At 44.3% G+C, this 16460-nt stretch overlaps 1 protein-coding gene across 8 annotated transcripts; it reads left to right on the top strand.

The window, feature by feature from the left end:
• The first annotated feature begins 20 nt into the window (after nucleotides 1–20).
• On the top strand, nucleotides 21–11218 carry PM20D1 (peptidase M20 domain containing 1). 8 transcript variants are annotated; one of them, XR_006932144.1, is made up of 15 exons: nucleotides 21–61; nucleotides 805–891; nucleotides 1782–2014; nucleotides 2922–3008; nucleotides 3404–3537; nucleotides 3965–4084; nucleotides 4684–4759; nucleotides 4988–5049; nucleotides 5303–5381; nucleotides 6439–6510; nucleotides 7749–7917; nucleotides 8635–8734; nucleotides 9511–9559; nucleotides 10398–10457; nucleotides 10541–11218. XR_006932144.1 is itself a non-coding variant. In XM_046904113.1 (15 exons), exons 1-14 carry the CDS (start codon nucleotides 55–57, stop codon nucleotides 10417–10419), a joined length of 1374 nt encoding a protein of 457 aa, XP_046760069.1. In that variant the 5' UTR covers nucleotides 21–54; the 3' UTR covers nucleotides 10420–10457; nucleotides 10541–11218. The 8 variants fall into 8 exon arrangements, 5 of the variants coding, with proteins under 5 accessions (XP_046760069.1, XP_040508648.2, XP_046760070.1 ...); XR_006932142.1 differs by having other exon boundaries at nucleotides 21–259; XM_046904113.1 differs by having other exon boundaries at nucleotides 9511–9636.
• The last annotated feature ends 5242 nt before the right edge of the window (nucleotides 11219–16460 follow it).

The raw sequence follows: 16460 nt of genomic DNA, 5'->3' as shown, positions 1-16460 counted from the left end.
ACGTCCGTCCGCCCCCTAGCGATAGCGAGCGGCGGCGGCCTAAGTCCGCCGGCCATGGCGGGTGGGTGCGGGCGGCGGCGGGTAGTTGTGTGCGCGGTGGCGTTGGGGCTGAGCGCGGCGGTGCTGGCTCTAACGGCCGTAGTGTTGCTCCGCGCCTACGTGCTGCGCTCCCCGGCCATCCCGCGGCTGTGGGCGCGGCGCGGGAGCACCGCCGCTTTCAGTGCCAGCGAGAGGCGGGAGCTGAAGGAAGCGCTGCGAGGTGAGGGGCGCTCGGGGAGCCCCGGGCTGTCCCGCAGGGCTCGGTGCTGGAGGGCCGTCTGTGTGACACGGCGGGCTGAGGCTGAGCAAGGAAGGCCTTGTCTGTTGACAGGGCCTAGTGGGTTGCTCTAACTACGTTGCCGTTGCAACCTGAGTGGCTTTGGGGAAGGAAAGGTGAATTCCCAACTACCTGCCAGAATGCTGTGTGGCCGAGGGGTCGGTTCCCCTCAGCAGAATAGCGGGTAGCACCACTTCTAATGGCACCTATCAGTCATCCCTCTGGGGTGGAAAACCAAAATGTGTTTCGGTTTTGTGCAAAAACAAGTCTTTATCTTGGCTGAAACAGGAGGGAAACGCAGCACACAGCTCAGCTGAAGGGCGCCCGTCCTTCCCACTGCGGTCACCCTTCCCCTGCGCTGTGAAACGATTTGTAAAGCCTCAAAAATGCCGAGGAATGTAAATATTATTTTGCCTTTTGAAGTGCCGGTCAAGTGGGGTTCGACTGATTTCAGCGTCAATTGATTGCTGTTGTCTGTTTGACTGAAGGTGCTGTTCGAATCCCGACTGTTTCCTTGTCTTCGGAGGACTTCAACACAACTGCCATGGCAGAGTTTGGGGATTACATTCGGAAAGGTATTAAACTTTCATCCTTAGCGATCCCTGTTACTCCATTTTGTTGTAGTAAACAAGTGAGAGAGCGTACAGATGGCTCCTGAGTAGGGTGGAGTTGTACATCCAGGCTGGGTGTCGTGCTGGGCAGCCTGGTCTGGTGGTTGGCCACCCTGTACATAGCAGGGGATTGAAACGAGGTGATCATTGTGGTCCTTTTCAACCCAGGCCATTCTGTGATTCTATGAAGGGTTCACCAACAGCCAAAGCTAGCAAAGGAAAAGTTCAGATGCCTTTTTCAGTGTTTTCTGGTTCTTTAGATGGCTAAATAGTGATAGGACTAGAGGGAACGGCTTCAGACTGCGCTAGGGAAGATTCAGGCTGGATGTTAGGAAATACTACTTCCCTGAAAGGGTGGTCAGGCACTGGAATGGGCTGCCCAGAGAGGTGGTGGAGTCACTGACCCTGGTGGTGTTCAAAGAGCGTTTGGATGTTGTGTTGAGGGACATGGTTTAGCGAGAACCATTGGTGAAGGGTGAACGAATGGTTGGACTGGATGATCCTGTGGGTCTTTTCCAACCTTAGCGATTCCATGATTCTATGAAATGAGTTTGCCGTGAAAAAAATTAGAGTACTGTTTTCAGCCTAACTGGCAGCTCCGTCTTTGGTCTAAAACAGCTGCAGCACTGATAGATGACAGTTCCCATTTTTGCTTAGGAAAATCCCAAATGTGAGTGCAGATGGGCTGGTGGGAGTGTGAGAGTGAAGCTGCATGTCTGCTTCCTGGGGCAGGTTTGTTGAGCCCACCAAAGCTAAATGTGTGACTGCTCCATGAGGTGTACGGTGATAAAATGGGAAATGAGTGCTTATTTTTCTTTTTTCTTGTGTTTTTATTTATCTGTTCTTCCAAACAGCCTTCCCAGCTGTCTTTTCTTCCAAGTTCATTCAACATGAAATCATTGGGGAGTACAGCCACCTCTTCACCGTTCAGGGTTCTGACTCTGAAATGATGCCCTACATGCTGCTCGCACACATGGATGTTGTGCCCGCTCCCCCTGAGGGCTGGGATTTCCCTCCTTTCTCAGCTGCAGAGCATGAAGGTTTCATCTATGGACGAGGAACGCTGGACAACAAAAACTCTGCCATTGTATGTCTTCTTAGTAATACTATAGAGAGAGGAAAAGGCGAATTGAAGGGATGTGATTTCTTGAGATGGACCGTGTTGTCTCTCTTGCCCTGTTTTACTAAGAAAATTCCCGAGCCCTGCAGTTTCTCCCCAACTTTTCCTAGAGATGAAGTGAGGTGGTCTCCTATTACTGATTAGGTCTCTTTCAAGATGTAGAAAAACATATTTACAGATGCAGATGTATTTGGTTGAGTGGTTTTGTTTTGACACTCCCTTCTGCACCAGTAACCCCACAAATGGACAATTAAAATCAGTGATTACAGTGGAAAAGACAAGATGATTGCTTGTGAGGTTGAGGTAGTGTAAATTTCTGCTAAAAATGGCAAGCAATCAAACAGAAAACTGTAGTTTAAGTTGAAAAGACAAGGGAAATGGAAAAATATGGCAAATGGGCAAATGGTAGATTTCATTTCTTGTTTGTCGGAGTACATTTCTCGTTCTTCTGTTCCTACCTTAGTATTGGTTGTATGAAACACAGTGCTCATTAACATAAATTGGATTGGTAGCTCAAGTCAAAGCCAGGCTGTGTAAAGGGTAGACGATTTAAAGGAGCAGTGGAGTCCTTGGATGATGTGCATTGTGCTTCCTATGCGGTTTGTCCCTGACTTCATCAGTTGGAAGAACAAGCCCACACTGTATTGTGTGAGCATAGACTGGCACTGTGTATCACACCAAGTGATATATGAGTGTCATCAGTAGGAGCTGAAGAAGTAGATACTCAGTTGTGAGCAGGAGAAAGTCTCCTTACAGGCTGAGAATGCATTGTGTCTCCTCTATGTTACATTACAATCTTTTACATTTATTCTCCCCCTAACACCATAGAGTAGTAATATATTCTGAGCTGGGTTTGTGTGTTTCTTTTCTGCAGGGCATTCTGCAAGCTCTAGAATTCTTACTGAGAAGAAATTACAGACCCCGCAGGTCTTTCTATGTTGGCATTGGCCATGATGAAGAGGTATTTTCTTTCATTTTGGCTAGATAACTACTTGTTGGGCATGTACATAACAAGGCTTATTTCTTTAAACCTTGTTCACCTAGAAAATCCTTCCTGTTCTTTGTTATGTGTGTAGATACTGTCAGGCTCGTGCTCATAGTTATGTATTGATTGTTTGGCTTTAAGTGACGTTGATGGGATTTGGTGTAATGAGCAATGAGAAAAGAAGGCAGTAGAGTGTTATTTCAAGTTCTTTTCTGATTGCAGATTTGGAAGAGCTTGGGAGTGTATGTAAGATATGGCAAGCTGACCAAAGATTGGCTTGGTTGTTGCAGGTGATCAACAGTAAGATGCTTTCCAGCATTCTTCCCTGTGGTGTGGCTAAACTTTGCCATTTCCTGACTGGTTTCTCACAGGTGTTTGGTCAGAAGGGAGCACTGAAGATTGCAGCTCTGCTGGAATCCAGAGGAGTGAAACTCTCCTTCTTGCTGGATGAGGGAAGTGCTATACTGGATGGCATCATTGCAGGTGTGAAGAAGCCAGTAGCTCTGTAAGTAAAAGAGAAAAAGGATCATGATGATGAAAGTGATTAATTTCCATTAACTATGTGTTAGAAGTGACCTTGCTAATGTCACCAAAATGTTTTCAAGGCATGAGGCAGTGTTGGCATTGCTGAAATGACAGCGAGCAAAGGGCCTCCAGTTTGCTTGCTGTCCATCACAGCTGTGCTGACAAAAGCAGAATGTTCTACTTATCTTGTGCAAGCTTGTTAATTGTATGCTGTAGAGTCTGTTCACAGGAGGAGAAGCCAAGACATCAGACTCCAAATGTTTAAAGACTGTGCTGAGAATTTGTTATTGCTGCTTCTACAGTGTTTCATGTAATGCTAGAATTATACAGGCTAGTTTCTTCTACTTGTGCTCTGTGCATGTGTGTTTGGAGTTGCATCAATCATTTATGTATTCGTATTTGGCCAGAATTGCTGTGACAGAGAAGGGTTTAATGACACTGAACTTCACCGTGGAAAAAGAGCCAGGACATTCATCCTTCCCTCCAAAAGAGACAAGTATTGGCATTCTTGCAACAGCAGTGTCCAGGTAAGAGCTTCCCTGTGGTCTGACATCAAAGACAGTCAAGCAGGTTCCTCAGGCGTGGATATTTGACTTGTTTTTGTAATATTTGTTTTTAGAGTATTTAGCAAATCCCCCTTACAGATTTGAAGCTGAAGTTTGCAGCTCACTTTGAAGGGCAGAAATGGAATGCCTAGCAAAGGGACAATAGCCAAATGTCTGGAGTGTCTAGCTGGTAATTGTCCAAACCAATCAACGTGATGTAATGTTAGAATGTTTTATCCTCAAACTGAGTAAATCTTCTCATTACATATCTCTGTAGGTAGTAAACTGACTAGTAAGTACATATTTCAGATAAACCTCATATGTGGTGTCATTTTTTAATAGATTTTCATGTATGCTTTACAAGAGTCAGGCCTCTACATTTCTTCAGTTGGTCTAGAAAGAAAATTTTTGCATGTGACTGGAATGCTCAGACATGTACTGTGGAGCTGTATTCACAGATGAAAGTATGATTACATCTCCAATACATAGATATGTTTTAGAAACCAAATCCCCATCAGCCTTCTGGAGCAGTGACAGCCAAAGACTGTTTGAATTCCAAATGTTGATTTGCTTTGCCTTAGACTGGAGCAGAATCCCATGCGCAGTCTGTTTGGCCATGGTCCGGAACTCATGACTATGGAGCACCTTGCATCAGAGGTGAGGAAAGAGCCATAATTGAATTCCCAGTTATTCATATTGCTAAGTGAAGAGTAACCCAGCATATGAGCTTGGAGCACAGTTATGTAATTATTGGAAAGAAGACTGAAGCTGGCATTTATCCCATGCTGAGAGTTGTTCCTGTTGGCCTTGTTTCACATGCACGAATGTGTTATCTTCTTGAAAACTAGAAACTTACTAATTTGTGATTCTGTTTCTTCCATTTAGTTCAATTTTCCTCTCAATCTCATCATGAGCAATCTCTGGCTGTTTTCGCCTATTGTCAGCAGGTAAGAAATCATATTCTTGCTGAACACTCTCAGTCTCACTTGTAAGAAATGAAGCCTTGTCAGAAACTTATTGATTTCTGGTCATCCCAGGAAATCAGTCATACCGTTTCACAGTTTATTTAAAGTCAGCGCTTTACAGTTAATAAGTAAATTGTTAATTAAATAGGCTTCAGATCAGCTTGTTCCCTATGTAAATGTGGTGCTTATGTTGAAAAGAAATGTCTTTGAAAAATGACTCTTTTCTTTTTGTAAGAGTTCTTGCCTGGAAACCTTCCACTAATGCCTTGATTCGAACTACTACAGCAGTCACAATGTTTAACGCAGGAATCAAGGTAGCTTCATCTTGATTATTTTTATTATCGTTGTTATTTTTTGTTTAGTATAATGGGACAGTTGGGACTTTCAGTTTCTGTCTGTATACATCTAATTATAAAATCAGCACAGCCCTTAGACCCTATGTTCTGTCACGACCAGTCTGGTTCTTACTTCAGGCATGACTTGAATCTAGCTGCAGTTGCAACTTATTTCCTCTTTGAAGTATCTGAAATGTGTCACAAAGAGACATTTGTAAAACAACATTAAAATTGTTTACATTTTAGGGTAGACAAGAAACCACGCAAAGCATTGTGGACACTAACTGAAACTGTTACAGCTGTAAACACTTCCCCTGCCTAGATGGGAACTTGCTTTTGTGAGCGTAGGTCAGGCTTTTACCATCATTTGAGGAGGCTCAGCATGCACCTTGGACTGAGAGAAAACAAGTTCTGGCTGATACAGGCAGATTTTGCCCTGATAAAGAGGTATAGCTATCCAAAAATATCACAGCCCCAGAAAATAAACAGGGCATTTGGTGTGTCCCTGATACAGGAGTGATACAGTGGCTGAACAGTGACACTCAGTGGCCAGGAGAGAAGTAACACTCTGATTTCTTTTGTTGTTTTAATTCATACCTTTTCAATGTAACAAAATTTAAATACTTATTCTCTAACAAAGAAAAGTAAGTTACTTTATTAGCGAAGACACAACATATCCCCTAACTGAGGAAAAAATAATTGGCAATAAAAAGAAAAATACTGAAAAAAAAGCTTTCTCAAAGTTTCTCAGTGCAGAGTTTCTAAAGGGAAGTGTCTCATCATAAGAGGAAAGATTCTGTAGCAGCTAGCTTCATTTCTGCATTGACTCGATGACTATTTTGTGTTGTGGTTATCTGCATTATAAATGAGGTGCAGTATTTGAACGTAGAGTACAGAAAGAGATCTCACATGTATATCAGTGGAAATGGAGTGATACATTCATCTGCGAGGCCCAGCATCGCTGAGCAGTTTCTGAATTTGCAGTTGGCTTTTTAGTCTGTTTCTAACCTTCCTTTATGTTTTGGTCTTTTTCTAGTTCAATGTCATCCCACCATCTGCAAGAGCAACTGTGAACTTCCGGATCCACTCTGGAGAGAAGGCCAAAGAGGTATTCCTGCCTGCATGATTATTCTTTTTTTTTTTTCCTCTCATCTTGGATAACTCTTTTCTACCTTTGAAACAGATAGCTAATGGTTGCTCTGCTGACTGGAAGCTTCCTTCTGTTTTAATGGTTTTCCATGCTCTCATGCATTTTGCCTTCCAAGCTTTTGAGTGTATTCTACTCAAGAACTGTACATAACACAGCTCAGACGTGGGATGTGGCAATACAGTGCCTTGGTATATAGGCACTTGGGTGTCCTCCCCACTCTTCTCCATTCCTCCACAGCTAAGTGACGTTCTGCTATCTGAAATTAACTTAGCCCTTGTGGCAGTAGCTGTAAGAACACCTTTTTCATCTCTCCTCATGTTTAAGCAGTTGCATGGGAAGGTTTGGGAGCTGCTCCTTAATGGAGGCTGTCAGAAATGCAGCTCACCTCCTGTCCTTTCTCCTCTGAGATGAAGTGCAAAGTGCATTGTTTGCCTGTTCCTCACTTAACCTCATTACTGCACTACATGTGGGTATGTTTGCTTCAGTAGGGCTCTGTTCTGGGTATTGTTTTTAGGAGTACAGTGCAAGTGAGCTAAATTGATTTGCTTGTGAGTGGAATAGTTTATTCAGAACAACCTTCTTAGAAATGCTGTACAGATTCCAAGTATTTTCTGAATATGGAACAGATCAAGAGGCAGACTAAACTTGGAATTGTGTCTTGCAATTACACTGAGCAGATTTCAAAAGTTTCCTTGTGCCAAAGAGCATATGTGCATTATATGTGATTGTGGAATGGAATGAAGCTTAGGACTTGTGAGAATGTGTGAGTCTTGCACACTCCAGGCTGGACATGCCTGCCAGCCAAGGACAGCTGTGATACATTATCAAAAAGTAGTGTCTTCCCTTCCAAAACTTCTGGAAGTTTGTATTTTCTGGAAGCTTGTTCTGGATTAAAGTAGTAAGGAGATTGGCAACGAGCTGTCAGAGTTGAAGTAGAGGAGCACCTTGAGGCAGTGATGTCCATCTGATTACACTGAGACAAAAATGTTAGCTTAAGTGTCAGCTATCCAGCCAGTAAAGGAAGAGAGGCTGCCACACCATTTTGGTCCTAATTCTGCATCTGTATTTGGAGCAAATGTCAGCAGTGCACAGAGAAACATCTTCTGCAAAGTAGAACGTATATCAACATCTAGAAGAGATGCTCTCTCATTTCTTTCTTCTCTTTATTATTATTAATCTCTCTGACTTACCCATAGGTGCTAGAGACAGTTAGAAACACAGTTGCGGATGACAGAGTGAAGATTGATGTCATAGAGGCCCTTGACCCCCTACCCATCAGCCCATGGGATGACCAGACCTTTGGAGTCCATGTTTTTCAAAGAACCATTCTGGATACTTTCCCAAATGTTGACAGTGTAGTCCCAGGTAACAGCAAGCATATGACAATTGTTTCCTCTTCAGCTTCCGCCCTGCTTTTCTCTCCCCCACCTCCCAATATTGCCTTGTTTCCATTTTCTGTGTCTTTCTCCACCCCAGCTGTTAACTACTGGAAACAGCTGTTTTTTCCTCTTTTACTCAGTTCCCTCTTTATGTTTTCAAGTTTTATGTTAGTTTTTAGTGCTGGAAGTAAAAAAGCAAACAGGAAACCAACAGGAACAATGAGCCTTGAATTTGACTCTCTGCACATACAAAGGAATCTCTTTAGAGAAGAAAGGAATTGTGAGGGGAAAGTAGAAGGTCTTCTTTCTTTAGCTCTTCTTTTATTGTTTTCAGAGCTGGCAAAGCCATTCCTGCTTTTCTATATTGTTCCTTATGATCCCAGCCCCTTCCCTTGCTTGCAGCTCCTTCCTATTTCTGTACTGTTTGTTGGACTGCAGTTTGAAGCCTGAACTGTGGTGCAGGTTTAGTATCACAGCTGTTCTTAGCATGACTGAATCATATGTTCAGTTCTTCCTCTTCGTGAAGGAGAGAATGTTGTTCTTCCAAGATGTTCCAATAAACTGCTCTCAGTGATTTTTGATTTTGATGTAGTTCAATGTCACACAGAACTGTAATTAGATGCCTTTCCTTTCTCCTGGGAAAAATGTGTGAGTCACTAAATTGCTGCTGCCATGCACAGTAAATCTGAGGTTTGTTTTCCAGGCACGTGTATTGGAAACACAGACAGCAGGCATTTCACTAACGTCACAAATGCCATTTATCGATTTAACCCAGTGCTCTTGAAGTCAGATGATCTTCCCAGGTACTGTATTCTGTCTGCATGTGGGCAGCTGTTTGGGGTGGGGACTAGAGAAAGAGAGAATTGATACGCATTAGGCTGAAGGAAACCCAGCCTTGTATACCTTGGCATGGTGCTGGTGTTGCTGCACGTTCTGTAAGGCCACCCATTTCCTGCATATTTGGGTGCTGCACAAATAGGGGATGGTAATTATGCTGAGACTGTGTTAGCCCTTACTCTTCTTTACTCTAAATGTGAGCAAGACCTCGTTCAGGTGTCCCATGTTGGCAATACAGTGAGGATGACTGGCTCCTTTTTATAGTGCTGCAGTGTAAAAGATATTGTTCACATGCTTGGCCTTGTTTAAGAGGTTTGTCCCTGTGTTTGGACACTGAATTTGTTTGCACCTTAAAGTTGAAAGTTAGATGTTCTGGGGTAAAGCAATAACCAAGAAGTCCAACATACCAGGCATTGTTTCTTTATGTACTGTGCAATACATTTAACATCTTACTGAGGTGCAAGTGTCACAGGAGTGCTGGAATGCTTTGGTAGCTGTATGGGACAGTGACATTTGGGATGTTTTCTTTGCCATGTACACCACAAGTTTAGTTGTGCTGCAAGCCTTAGGATCAGTATATTATTTCATTTAGATTGAACAACAGGCACTGCAGTATTTTTGGCATCTATTGCTGTATTTTTGTGCTGAGCATTGCTTAATGAAGAGGCGAGTAGGTGCTGGGTATGAGCAAGTGGGTCACAAATGCACATTGGAATGAAAAACATTCTTCTCTTTCTACCAGGATCCATGGGTTGAATGAGAGAATCTCGGTTGAGAGTTATGAGAAACAGGTCGAGTTTCTCTTTCAGCTCATTAAGAACTGTGATGTTGACAAGCTTCCGGAGCCTCACGCAAACTCTCATGAGCTGTGAGACAAAAACCCAAGATGAACAGCTACTGTGGTGAACTGTGGGATGGCAGAGATCTGGGCCATGAGCAGCAGTTGTGTGTTGCGTATTGGGTGATGTCTGGAGTGTGGTTTTACATGCTGTGGTTTACATACAGATGGAAACACTGCTGGCTTGCAGCGCCAGGCAAACATACAGTTTGCTGTTAAGTGATAAGAATAGGGACAAAACACAACCACCCAGATTTCTGTGCTTCCCTGGCCTTACATGCAGCCATTAATGTGACGTTACTAATTTTTTCAGCATTTTCTTCAGTCTTTAAGCCTCTGAAATTGGAAGTCACTTAAAAATCAAAGCTATAATTTGTAGTCATTCATGCATCGTTAAAAGAGGCTGATCTTCCAATGTGTGCTTTTGACAAAGTTGTCTTTTTCATTTAATTAGTTTTCACAAATGATGTGCCTGTCAGAAGCTCATGTGAGGAGAGCGTGATAGGGTGTAGGTTGGATGTCATTGCATACAGCTGCACTATGAGGCTGTTGCACTGCTGGTGGGGTGGGCTTCTTTCCCGGCTGATCCTTTCAACCAGCATCAGTGGTGCTCTCAGGTGATGCCAGGTTGAACTTGGTACTGCTGTTTTCTGACTGCATTCTGATTGTAGCTTAAAATGTTGAGCTCTGAAGGCTTTAGCTATGTTGCTTTAACATAAGTTACTCTGATCTATGCAGTGCTAGAAACTTTTCTTCCTGTCTTTTCTGTGACTCTCTCTGTTTCTCTCTAGTAAGGCTCAGGGTACGTTGTGATGCTGAGTGTCCAAATAAGGAAACGTGGCTTTAAACAGGTAAACTAAACCAGTACTGACTGATCATCCCATTTCTTTTTTCACTGAATCTGTTTCTGTAACGTTCCTCTTTTGTTCCCCAGAGGACTTCTTTGTGAAAGATGGTGAAGCTCTCCCATTTCCTCCAGTTCAGAGGGAGCAGAGCCTTCTCTCCACCTTCATGACCTACTCTACCATTTCTCACTTTACCTGCTGCTTCTGTTGACTCAGCTCTCTGGGAATCCTTATGTGCACAGGCCAATGGCTGTCAGCATTGATATTGGCTGTGTTTTTATTTCTTCTTGCACTATCACCATCTTTGTTAGCACTAAAGGGCTAAGCATTCTTTTGGCCTCAACAGTCTGTTCAGTTGGAGTTACTATTATTTGTTAAAGAATTCAGAACTAGGCATTAGCCAAAGAAAAGACTGTGTGAAGGCTGTTTTCTTGCACTGACACGCAGACTCTGCTGTACGAAGGAGGCAAACCTTCTCCTGTTGCACTGTTGCAGAGATGTGTCTCTCTCTTTCAGAGTGTGAGTGGTACACGGGAATTGGATGTTGTTCTGCTCTTAATTCATTGTGTAAAATGTACTGGGATGTGCAGGAAATACCCAGGAATGTATCCTGAAAAACAGTGGTACTGTGATTCCTAATACCCATTCACCATTTTCTATTTATTTGCAGTCTGATCTTATCACTATTGCCAATGGGCCGAACTGTATCAAGCTATTAAATAACTGAAACCAAATCGGTACTTTTATCTAATAAAGCAACAAATGCAGATTTTTTTTCATGATTATTATTTAGTTTTATGATGTGCCTTTATAATTGCAATCAAATCATTTCCACACCTGATTCTACAGCAGAGCAAGTCAGAAAGTTTCCATCAAAACAATTCCACATATTTTTCCAGCCTGCTTTAGTCTTTGTACCCTCCTTGGTGTTCTTTTTATACAAAAATTAGCTAACTCTGTTTATGTGTTACTGGGTAATTACATAAAGGGTTAGATGGTGTCTCGTGGTCCCTTCCAATCTTAACTGTTCTGACTCTGCTGTAGGAGCATGTTGCAAAAATCTTAATGTAGGCCATGCTGTTGTGCAATGGAGATGGTGTTGTGGTGTTAAGGAGGGATTTGTTGCCTCTTCTAATAGCAAATGAGCCCTAAAGGCATAAAGCATCCTTTATTCTTTTGTAATTTCCTGTCCCCAAACAAAAATCACTCATCAGTTGTGTTTCAGTGAGGAGTGTTTCTTTAAAAGCAATTCATTTGAAGATTCATTTTGCTGCTGAAGGAAAAGTGAAGAGCAAAACAGTTCTGGGAAGGCAGGGTTGTTTTTGGCAGGTAATGTGCAAATGTGTGCCATGGGGTTTTGCTAATGCAGTTCATTGCAGAGCCTCATTAAGTGCTTCTCATCATCCAGTGCTAAAATCATGCAGTGCCTCAGTAATGTGCAGATGCTTTATTGCAAACTGAAGCCCCTAAACTTGAAGGCCCTATCCATCAGGATGCAATGGTGGAAAGCACATTTCCCACCTTTTCCCATTTCTTTCCAGTGCTTTTTTTCTGTGTGACAGCTTTCCTTTTGTATTCTCAGCTGATTAGCAGCCATGCCATGCTCATCTGGTCCAATTCTGAAGGATTGCTCAGTGTTTGGTATCTGCACACCTCTTCTGACAGAACAGCTTTTTCTTCCCTGCCCCTTTTTCTGTTCATATGATATGCTCTCCAGGAATGTCTCTCATCTTGTGTAGTATTTGAGATCTTAGTGTCATCATGTGAATAAAAATGTAAGGATGATGGTTTGACCTTTTCTGCTAAGATCATATACTTTATATAGCATAAGTAATTACTTGATAATATGAAGCACATCATCACAAATGCAGGTTGATAGCTCTGGCTTTTCTTTTTTTTTTTGGTAATGAATCACAGTGTTCTGGTCATTTAGGGCAATTACCTCTGATTCATCAGAGAAGTAAAAGCCTGATTTTCTGCTCTGAAGACACGTAACTTGGTGTTGTATCTAACAGGGTTGTGAATGCTGTTTGCATTAGTCAGATTCCAGCACATTAACGTGTTCCTGTGTTAAAGCCATAGTAACTTCCTTCTTTATAGGCAAGTTTACAAAGCTGCCATTCTTCTGACAGTGGTTTCTCAAAGCAGCAGGTCTGTTGTCCAGCTGTAGCAGCCTGCTTGCTAGCACCCCAGCTGATGGAGGGTTGTATGTGCCTGCAGGAGGATGGTGAGAAGGTCATACTCCACACCTGCATTGTCTAAAGAAAATTGTGTTGCTAGCATCTATTTAAAATGACATGGTTTATTTTGAGACCTGAGTGACCGTGGAGAGTTCAGGCACAGGGCTGAAGAAGAATGCAGGAACAAGGTGTTTACAGAGTTGTTTCCCTCCAGCCTTACATTTGGTACATGTTCTTGGCTCCTCTTTGCCATTTTGATTGCTGTTTCATTGGTGAATCCATTGGCTCAAGCAGGTGCTGTGAGAACACAGTGCAGGCTGTGCCATCACCAAGCCCTGGTCTTGTCAGTGCCACAGAGCAGGGTGTTCAGGAGAGATTTAAGGTAGATCTGAGGGGCAAATTCTTTTCTCAGAGGGCAGTGAGGCTCTGGAGAAGTGTTGGTGCCTCATCCCTGGAGGTGCTATCTGGATGAGCCCTGGGCAGCCTGAGCTGGTGGGGGGCAGCCAGCCCACAGCGGGGAATTTGGGTGTCTTTAAGGTCCTTTCCAACCTAAGCCATTCTATCGTTCAATGAGGAGCTTGGAGGATGAACCCAGCATTGGCCTTTGCCACCGCATGCAGTCCTTGGCAGCAGCAGAGTGCCTGCAGGCACTCTGAAACACTTACAGCCATGGGTCTGTCATTTTAGTCCCTAGATTCAGCTCTCACAATAACTGCTTAAAGAAATGACGCTGCCTTCACCTCTGAGGTCTCTTTTACAGCACTACCAGTTGCATGCCACCATCTCTCAGTGCTCGTAGCAAAGCCTAGAGGTATTCAGCAGTGCTGCCCTGGGAGTTATTGGCTTTAACCAAACAACACAGACAAGGCAAGCAGCGTGTGGTCAGCATTGCCATGCAGGGGGCTCAGCTCCACTTCCACGGCTGCCAGGGCGGCCGAGATCAAGAGCTCAGCGTGGGGGGGAAGGGAGTGCCCTGCCCTGCACTGCAGAGATCTTGCTGGCTGATTTCAGAGCTGGGATGGGGGGCCCCAAAGGAAGCTGCACTCAGTTCTCAGCAGGAAGGAAAATGACCGCATGGAAGGGTGGTTAGTGCAGTGGGTGGGAGACAAAGAGTGAATGCGCTTCTGTGTTGGCCTGTGCCTGGGCAGTGGGGTGTGAGGGGCAACGTGCAAGTCATGAAGCATATCCCAGGAGGCTTTTGGCATATCTTTGCTTTTATAACTTTAATCCAGCATAATTATGTGGCTTACTGTAGCCATGTGAGCGCTTGGATCATTGAGCACTGTGCCTAACAGTGCACTACTGAGACAGCCACACGGAGGAGCCTGGCTGCACTTCAGTTACTTCGCAAAGTAATCAGAAAGCTCCTTCTAGCTCATGGCAGTAATCCTCTGCTCAGGGGCTGTGCCCACTGCATGGCAGTGCTGAGGTTCTCTGCATGCTCTCTGTCTGGCTAGCTCAGCTCTACCAGCTGATTTTTGTGTTTTCTGTTTGATAGAGGTGATTAGAGAGAGGCAGCAGCAGACTGCTGTCGTAGACTGATCCAAAGGCCACAGCAAGGGAGTTGAGCTCCTTTAGAAGGCTTACAAGAGGGAACCTGAAAGGTTGGTGTTTTTTTTTCTATTTTGGCTATACTACAGCCACTACATCTGTTATGTGCATATCCAAATGACATTTAAACTTTTTATCTTCCCTACTGATCATACTCTAACTTTGGTACAGGACTGATTTACGGAAGCTGTGTAAGTACTTAGGAAGTATAATGTGCCCTGGAGTACTTTTATCCTTCCAAGTACACTTGGGTGCCTAAATCTTATTACTGCAGTACTGTGTAGTTTTACTTAGACACCAGAATGAATCCAGTGTCACCTTTGGGCTGTTGGAAACTGAAAGGACCTTTATGGAGTGGGGGATAGTGGGGAGTCAAGAGGTGATTCTCACTTCTCCATCCCAGCAGCTTTGTGCTGTTAGTCTTTTTTTCACCTTAATTTCAGAATATAAATGGATTTGCAGCTTATATCCAGAGCAAAGCAGCAATGAGAGGCATGTCCTCAGTCCCCACGTGGCAGCTGTCTGTGCTGTCACTGGGGCAGCAGCTGTGACACAGGAACCTCTGCCCTGGAACACGGGAAGCCAGGACCTTCCAGCTCCCCTCTGCCAGGTGCTCTCCCATGGCTGAAAGCCCTCAGGATGTTCCTGGCTGAGGGTGATCTGTGTTTGTTGCAGCGGACACAGCACATGGGTGACACCTGGGTGCAGTTGAGAGATGTGGTTTAATCCTTAAGAAAAAGGATGGTGATGGTTTTGTTTGTTTCCAGGCTAGTAAAACAGAATTCCATGAGCTGCATTTCTTCTTCCAGATTAGGGTCAGCTTCCAGCGTTGTCTGCCATCGTTAACTGTTTGCTCAGGACTGACATCTGCAGGGGTAAGTCATTATCCGTAACCTACTTAGTCTGAGTTTGGATCTGGGACACACTGCAGCAAAGCTAGAACGGGGAGCAAAGGGTCTGGACCTCCCAGAACACTGTCAGATTATATGACAGCTTTTTGTTTTGACTGATTTTGACCAAATCACTTTCTTTTGCTGGACCCTCTTGTGCATGTCCAGAGCTGGACTGTGCTGTGTGAGCACAGTAGTGCTGAACTCACGTGAGTGCTGTAAAACACATGGGCACCAAGTTCCATGATCCAGTGTAGCTCAGTGGTAAATTCTTTCCTATCCAAGCATTTGTTGCCTTTGGTACCTGCTCCCCTGTAATTGGAAAGCCATTTCCTGCCCTTTCATCCTCTGCCTTTCTGATCTCTGCGCGTCAGCGTAGCTGCTGGGGATTTTATCTATTTCTGTTCTCTTGTCTCATGTGGCTTTTGTCTTCATGCTTCCACTTCCTGAGCGTGCAGCTGGCCGGGCTGCTAATCAACAAGGTCACATTTTGGTGCTCGTTGTCTTTATGGGGGTGGGGGAAGAGTGGTTCCTTTGGGTGAGATGTGGATTTTCCAGGTCAGGAAGGAAAGATGAAGGCAGAGCCTTGCAGACCAGGTTTGTGTGGACAAAGGAGGATGAAGGCTGGGGCTGGAGGCAGGATTTGGGACTGCCATCCCAACTGCAGTGTGGAACTGCTGCTTCAGTTTAAATATCATCTCTGTATATGCCTCAAGTTTTCTCTGTTTCTTTGCCAGTATCACATCAGGAGCACAATTAGCACAAATATACCACTAATGCTCATTAGCCTTTGGAATAGTGGGTTCAAGCAGACAGAGCAGCAGCAGATAGGTACAAAATGGAGTGCACTTTGCTGCTGTTAACGTGCTGAAAGCAGCGTGCAGATGATCTGCTGCAGCAGTTCAGCTTTCTTAGACATCTGCAAAGGTTTTGGGGGCCCGGGGGGGGGGTTGGGAAACCATAGTGGTTTTATTTGGGCTATCTTCACACTACTTGATAGATAGATAGATAGATGGATGGATGGATGGATGGATGTATTCAGTATGTATGGCTGGATACAAAGCCATAATGTTTCCAAAGTTCATAATATTTCAGTCAACTCCCAACATTCAACCATTACCAGGAGCAGAAAGGAGTTAAGCAGCGCAGCACACATCTTTAGAGAGACCTTAAGCTCAGTGTGTGCCCTGCAGCCTTCACGCAGCTGCCTTCCTCTCCTTGATCTAATGAATGAAGTCACCGCACCGCGGGGCGCAGCTCTGAGCTGTGCTTCCCCTCTCATGTGTCCCAATGCTGGTGGTGCTCCTGAGCCATCCCCAGGGCACGGCGTTGGGCGTCCCATCACCTCCGGGCAGCAGCGCGTGGTTGGCTGAGAGGAGAGGGAAGGG

Source organism: Gallus gallus, chromosome 26 (genome assembly GCF_016699485.2).
Source record: "Gallus gallus isolate bGalGal1 chromosome 26, bGalGal1.mat.broiler.GRCg7b, whole genome shotgun sequence".
In the NCBI taxonomy this organism is placed as follows: Eukaryota; Metazoa; Chordata; class Aves; order Galliformes; family Phasianidae; genus Gallus; species Gallus gallus.
This window is presented reverse-complemented; position numbering and strand designations above follow the sequence as displayed.